The 7,434-nt window shown below is 32.3% G+C and overlaps 1 protein-coding gene across 1 annotated transcript in view; it reads left to right on the top strand.

The window, feature by feature from the left end:
- Positions 1-7,434, top strand: part of SKIC3 (SKI3 subunit of superkiller complex) — a 112,913-nt gene that overhangs the window by 7,907 nt on the left and 97,572 nt on the right. Inside the window, exons 2-7 of the mRNA XM_019656268.1 lie at positions 1,328-1,471; positions 2,529-2,620; positions 3,057-3,132; positions 3,673-3,813; positions 5,861-5,959; positions 6,068-6,176. Of these exons, the coding sequence (XP_019511813.1) occupies positions 1,328-1,471; positions 2,529-2,620; positions 3,057-3,132; positions 3,673-3,813; positions 5,861-5,959; positions 6,068-6,176 (661 nt within the window). The remainder of the gene's footprint in view (positions 1-1,327; positions 1,472-2,528; positions 2,621-3,056; positions 3,133-3,672; positions 3,814-5,860; positions 5,960-6,067; positions 6,177-7,434) is intronic.

The raw sequence follows: 7,434 nt of genomic DNA, 5'->3' as shown, positions 1-7,434 counted from the left end.
AATTATGGTTGATATTCAATATTATTTTATATTCATTTCAGGTGTACAACATAGTGGTTAGACATTTGTATAATTTACGAAGTGATCCCCCTGATGAGTCTAGTGCTCATGGGACTATACATAGTTATTACCATATTATTGACTATATTCCCTATGCTGTACTTTACATCCCCATGACTATTTTGTAATTCCCAGTTGTGCTTCTTAATCCCTTTCACCTTTTTCACTTTTTTCTTTGTTTTCTTAGAACGTCATACCTACTTGTATCACATTGTTATAATTCCTTAAAAGCCTGTTTCCGATTTTGAAAATCTGGTCATTAGGCAGATAGCAGATACTCAACTGATTGCTGGTTGACTGTGGCATTTATCATTTGTTCAGCAGTTATATGCCAGTCATTGTTCTTGGTATTGGGGACACAAAGCATTAGTAAGGCCCCAATGTTTAGAGCTTAACTTTGTTAATTACCTTATTGCTGTTGTTTTTGGGGGCAGCAGCATTGTTGGATAATATAATAGAATGGAACTTGTGTGTAGATTGGTGACAGATTGCTAGAAGTGTTATGTGGATTCACATAAACCTAATAACCTGACTGGCTCAAATCATGGAAATGTTCTTATTTTCTCCAGAGTATGTAAAACCTTAATAGTTGATTTTCTTTTAGCTACTGATTTTGTTTCTTTTACTGTAACATTTTGCTTTCTGTTTCAAACCATTTTACCTTAGCAAGTAGCTATTATTTCTGAAACTAATAGCTCTTTATATACTTTTTATTCTATTGACATGTATTGTTTAAACATTCCTCATCTTTTCAAACTGTTTGTTTGAATATATTTTGTACAGTCACATTGGGGTCAGTCTACTTTCCTAGCCTATAATTTCAATGAAAAACCTGTCTACTATGGAGAAATGTTATCATAGTGAATGAAAATATGGGAGTTGAATAAGGTAAAACAATATGGGAAGCAGTATTGTGAGTTGACTAGTAGCCGTGTGGAGTAGAGGCAGGCAGGATCACTGGGTGATCAAACAGTCTTATTATTCTTTTTATATCCAGTATTCTCAAGGGGAAGCATCAGGATTACTTGGGCAGCTTTTTAAAAATATTCCCCATATTTCAGACCCCTTACAATTACTGGTTCAGTCCAACCCCGTCCTTCCGGAGGAAACGGAAGACCAGGGAGGTTAAAGGTTAAGTGGTATTTTTAAGATTGCCTGTTAGTGGTAGATGCAGACTTCCTGACCTTCAAGTAGACTGTGTTACTGTTTTTGTTTGTCCATTAACTTCCAAACTTAATGACCTGCACTTTGAATTTCTTTTAATCAGACAGTGTTAAAACAAGAGAAAAATAACTACAATGCCTGGGTTTTTATTGGTGTTGCTGCAGCCGAGCTAGAACAGCCTGATCAGGCCCAGGGTGCCTATAAGAAAGCTGCTGAACTAGAACCAGACCAATTATTAGCTTGGCAGGTATGTAGAACTTTTTCCCCCTGTATTATAGAAAGTAATTTTTTCCCAGTTTTAAAATAATAATTTAAACCTCCATTTACCCTCCATTGAAAAAACATTTCAATTTACTGATCTTCTAAACCTGAAACATATTTTAAAAAGTGTTGCCGAGGATGCTGTTTACCACTATTTAACATCCAATCCAGTGGATTATTTCCAAATGTGAGGACTGGAATTGAACTGTGATTATGTAAATCTCCAACTTAATTATATGTGCATTTGACAGACTTATCAAGAATATTTTTTATGTTTACCTGAGAAAAAATAAATTGTATATTAATATGTTTTCTAAAAAAGTAAAATAATATAAAAAACTTGCAATTTTCTATCTTTGAGTACAAGTTAAAGTCTTTTTTGTTATTTAATGGTCTTCAGGTTCTTTAGTTGGTTTCTTTAACTTTCTTAAATCTAATAACTTTGTTTCATATCTCAATCACATCTTAGAAACTGTGACCAATAGGTGGGTAGTAGGTCTAGAGAACATGAACCTGTTTGTCTCAAGCTTAAATGAACAAGAACCTGAATGAGGGTATCTGGTAACACACTTAGAGAGATGCTAATTTTTATTATGTACTGATTGATTTAGGATATCTGTTCTTTATTTGAAGCAAAAATGACAGTTTCCACAAACTACTTGTTTTTTTTTGTTTGTTTCACCATATAAAAGTAGCATCAGATGGTAATGTCTTAGGGGTTAAGATTGTATAGTCACTGTTAAACTTTTTTTGTTGTGAAGCACTTCAAATATATTTTCAGAAGTGAAGAGAATGGTGTAATGAATCCCTCTGTGCCGGTTGCCCAGCTTCAATAAAATTCCTCTCATAGTCATTTTTTTCATCTAAACTTTCACCTGCTGCCTCCCACCCCAAATATTTGGAAGCAAATCCCAGACATATTTGATTTCTAAATTGTAATTACCTTTATCATGAATAATATGTATAGATTGTCACTTTAGCAAGATAAATGTGAGAACATTAGACTTTTTTGGAAGAATAATCTCTACTATTTCCTCTTGTAGGGGTTAGCAAGCTTATATGAGAAATGTAATCACATAAATGCTAAGGATGACTTACCTGGTGTTTACCAAAAGCTCCTGGATCTTTATGAAAGGTAATCAATATATGGAGGATAGCCAGTTTCTTTAAAAGCGTGATTTAGAAGAAACTGATTAAAAATCATGTAGAAGTACTCCAAACATTTACTGGGAATTGGGAAGCATTTTTCTTTCAAGCTGTTATTACAGAATCTCTTGATTGTGATCAGAACAGACTCAGTACTGATAGTAAGAGGACTGACTGACTGGGGAACTTTGATATTTTCAGTCAACATAATGTAAGATAATATTTCTTAAACTTTTTTTGTTTTTTTATGAGAGGCTCATTTTATAAAATTTTACTGTAGTATGAAAGATATGCTATGTTCTAATTTAAAATAGTACTTGACAGTATTATTGGGGTATTTTAATTTTAATTTCTTAAGTCTTCGGTTGTTTTCATTAATCAGATTCAAAATCCTTTATTTTTTATTATTTCTTTTTTATTTTAAGTGTTGACAAACAAAAGTGGTGTGATGTCTGTAAGAAACTTGTGGATCTGTATTACCAAGAAAAGAAACACGTAGAGGTTGGTTAATGATTTTCTGGGGTAGTAGACTTCCTTTGATAAAACCATTATTAGAAGAAAGCTTTTATTTAGCTTAAGGGAAAGTTTATAAAGTTATTATGTATTATGATATCAAATGAATTTAGAGAGATAATACAAATTATAGTGCTTTAAAAACTTAGAATTCAAATTTCATGTATCATAACTTCCAAACCTTTTTGGAAACGGGGCAGGAATAAATAAAATAAGTAAAAGCATTACCTGTAGAATTTAGTGAGCCATTTGTGGTATCTCCATAGCTGATACCATAAATTATGAGAATGGGGCCAAGTCATTATTCCTATATCTACTCTGGTAGATATCAGTCATACTTCTGATATAAGGACTGTGTACAATAGATTTGCCCAATCAACTTGTTTTTATGGAGTTCATAATAGATGGAGTTCTGTGCTTTTGCTATTTTTATGTATTAGCACATAAAATTTTTTTTTTTAGATTTTATTTTTTTATTGGCATTTTTAGTATTTAAGATAAAATAACCATTTGAAATCTCCTTGATAGGTGGCCCGTGCATGGCATAAATTGATAAAGACACGGCAGGAAGAAGGTGCAGACAAACAAGAGCTTCATCAGCTGTGGAAGAAACTGACTCTCTTGCTGGCTGAGAGTACTGAGGATCAGAATAATGAGACCCAGCAATTGGTATTGACCTGTTTATTCCCCACAGTTTGTATCATGAAAATTGATCATTTAATTAAATTTAGAAAATGGGTACATAATGATCTAATATAGACAAGTACAGTATGTCAGATTAGATATTTTATAAATGTTCCATTTAAACTCAGAGGCTCTTCCTGATGAAGTCAGAATTATTGGCCTACAGTCTCACACTAAGTCAGGACAGAGTGGAATTGGTACTCAGGGCATCAGAATTTTACTCCCTTGTATTCATAAGAATCCACAATAAATCAGTTACTTTATCAGTGTAAAAAAGAAACTATGAATTTGGCTTTTACAAAAATATAATTTCTAATAAGTTGTACCTTAAAGTGATATTTCTTTTATATTTATGAACTAAGAATACTAAATTACTTTGAGGTTTAACAATTTAACTAGAGTATTTATATTTAGTATTTAGAGTACTGCTTATACCTAGAAATACTCTTTTTTAATGTGCAGATTTTGACATAATTGAAAAGAATTTTTAAAAGAGTGTGGAAAAAAAAGCCATTGGTTTTGAACTATAACTGGGAAATATCTCCATTCTATTTTTTTTTTTATATTTGTAAGTTTAAAAGTAAACTTAGTTTCTTACTATAGTAAATTACCACTCAATGTACACTTGTTAAATTGAATGGAATTTTTAAATGTAAGCAATGATAGGCTTTATATAGAATGGGAAACTAACTTCTTTGTATGTTTGTTCATTTGTTCACACATTAACTTGTTTTTTTATTTAGAAAATATTTATCAAGAACCTAATATATGTCAGGTAGTGCCCTAAGTACTGGGGATAAAAATGTGAGAATAAGATTTGCATTAGTTTGTGTATTGGTTTATCTGTGTGTAGATTCAATTGTGGAAAAATTGAGCAGGAACAGAATTAGCTGATTTACCAACTTCTCTTAAATTATATCTTCATTTTATGACTTCATTATTTTCCTTGAAATAGTGTAGGTTACCAGAATATCAAACACATACCAAAATAAATAAAATGGTTTTTTTTGAATTATCTGTACTACACTCCTCTGTGAAAGAGAACTAATTATACTTATCTTAAGATTTGACTTTTAACCGTTAAAAACAAGGTAAAATGGTTTTTTGGTGTGGATTATTTTCACATTGAATGCTAATGATAATTGCTTTATTTAAGTGTGTTCAGAAAAAAATGTATCACCTATTTTCCATGTGGATTAATTGCATTACTTTTTTTTTAAAACTCTTTGTGCTCGATTGTTTAAGTTAGGCTTCCTTTATTTTTTTGCAAGATCATTTATCAGAGCAGTAAAATTTTACATATTTATATAGACTTTATACCATACTCTATAAAGAAAATTTGAGGTAGTGAAATGTATTATGAGTTTTCACTATAAAGTCATGGAAATTCACTTAAAAATTATAGAATGTGTGTAGCCAAATGAATGGTATCCTTTAAAGTGCTTGCCTTATATTTTAGTATTGCTGATCTGGCTCAAAACATATTTAGAAGTCCTCTTTTGGACGAGTATACTGTATAAGAGAAATTATTTCATTTTACCTGTAGTTTTGTCATATCTAGGGTTTCGTTTTACCAAAAGTAGAATTTAGCTGCATAAAGTTTTTTTCAGGATTGAAAATTTGCTACCATTGAAAATGTTCCAAAGAACAGGCTGGTGATTTCAGAAGAGATGTTTTAAAAATGATCTGAACAGTTGCGGCTGTATTGGCGTCTAAGACCATACCTCTCTGGTTGACAACTTCGTAGGGAACAGCAAACACTTATAAGAATGTTTTATTAAATTAATGTTACTAATTTATAGTTATCCCTTATTAGTTCAGTGCAATCTGCTGGCCAGTGGAGTTAGAATGTGTTCTAAAACTTACATACACGTTTTTTTTTCCTCATTGATATTGTCAAGGCCATATAAGAGAATGCACTTGCAGTTAGTTGAGGGGCTAGTTTGTACAAGTGAGTCTTACGTGTTCAACTGTTTTAAAGTTGTCATTTAAGTGTGCTACAGATGATAGCTTTTTTGTTTATTTGTTTTAGCTTTTAACTGCTTTTGAGAATGCACTGGACTTATCAGATAAGATTCCTAGTGAAGACCACCAAGCACTTTATAGACATTTCATTCAGCATTTATTGAAAGTAAGTTGATTTTAAAAATCTCTAATGTGACTTTTCTGTTCTAAAGAGGAAAGCGTCCAGAAGTATATTTTACTGCTACTTAGTTTATTTTACTTCTATATTTTCAAGTTTCCTCATGAGACTGCTAGGTTGAAGAAGTCCTGCGAAGGAATGATAAACATCTATCCCACTGTACAATATCCATTAGAAGTGCTTTGTTTGCATTTAATTGAATCAGGTAATTTCTTTATTATATTGTGTGTCCTAGAGGTGTATGAGTGTGTGGGAGTGATGGTGCTATCAATCAAAAATTGTTTTAGTGCCTCCTATGTGTGTAAGTTATTGTTTCAATATTTCTGGACATAAAAGGAAGTACGACATGTTGTCTTCGTGCACAGGAACAGGCTAATAAATATAGGAAAGTATAGTGATACAGAGGAATTATGGGTTGTTGATTAGTGAAGTCTTTGAGGGTGAAGATTGAAAATGGTCTTGAATTTTCCATAGAAATTAAACAGGAAGAGGTGAAAAGTACTCCAGATGGAATGAGCAGAGGTCTGGAACTAGGTGCTGTTTTGGGGAATAGTAAGTTAGTTTTATTTGCTATAGTGGAAGGAATAACTAAGATGTATTTTGGTTAAATAGGTCAGACTATATTACATAGGGCTACAAATGTCATGCAATGGATTTTGTGAAAGATTAGTATTCTCAGTATTGATGTCATGGCATGGTGTCACAAGTGCATTATTGTAAATACTGTAATATACAGGAATGAAGTTTGTGAATGATCTACTTTTTTAATGAAATATTGGATCGTCGGGAAAGTCATGATGTATTTTTTTATGTTTTTCAAGGCAAAAATGTGTCATGACTTTCCCAATGATCCAATAGCTAGATTCAAGTCAGAGAAGGTTTCAGTGTATGCTTCATGCCCTAGCTTCTTTGTGCACTTTCTTTAGGGAAATAGAGAACTGATGACAGCTAGCTTGCTGGGAGTCGCCAAAATTTGTAGTTGTGGATGTGTCCAAGGCTGGTTTTCAGTCAGCTTATAGGAGGAACCATATTGGTTTGCACAACAGAGCCTCTGTTCTTTTTCTCAGCGTCTGTGCTGAACAGGTTTTTTGTTTGTTTGTTTTATTTTTTAAATTGAATATCACTGCTATTCATGACTGTATTCACCTGATGTGAACAAAATTCACAGAGTCAGTCACTGAAATAAAAGTAAGAGTACCAGCACCAGTGTGGTAGCGATTATAAATTATTGCAGAGCTTTACTAATCCATTTTTTTTCATCTTTTTCATAAATGAGTATTCACATGGGAATGCTTTGTAATGTGGATAGCAATCACATGTTTCATAATAGAAAAAAATAACTGAAAACTTGCTAGAGATAACTGAGGGAAAATTGCTGTTAGAAAAGTATCATTACCATTGCATCTGACTTAGCTCTCCCCAGTTTAACTTTCCCTTACAAGTCCTACTTGTACTTTTTTTTT

The sequence above is a fragment of the Hipposideros armiger genome, unplaced genomic scaffold (assembly GCF_001890085.2).
Source record: "Hipposideros armiger isolate ML-2016 unplaced genomic scaffold, ASM189008v1 scaffold_257, whole genome shotgun sequence".
Lineage (NCBI taxonomy): Eukaryota > Metazoa > Chordata > Mammalia > Chiroptera > Hipposideridae > Hipposideros > Hipposideros armiger.
Note: the sequence above shows the minus strand (reverse complement) of the source record. Positions and strands in the feature narration are given on the sequence as shown.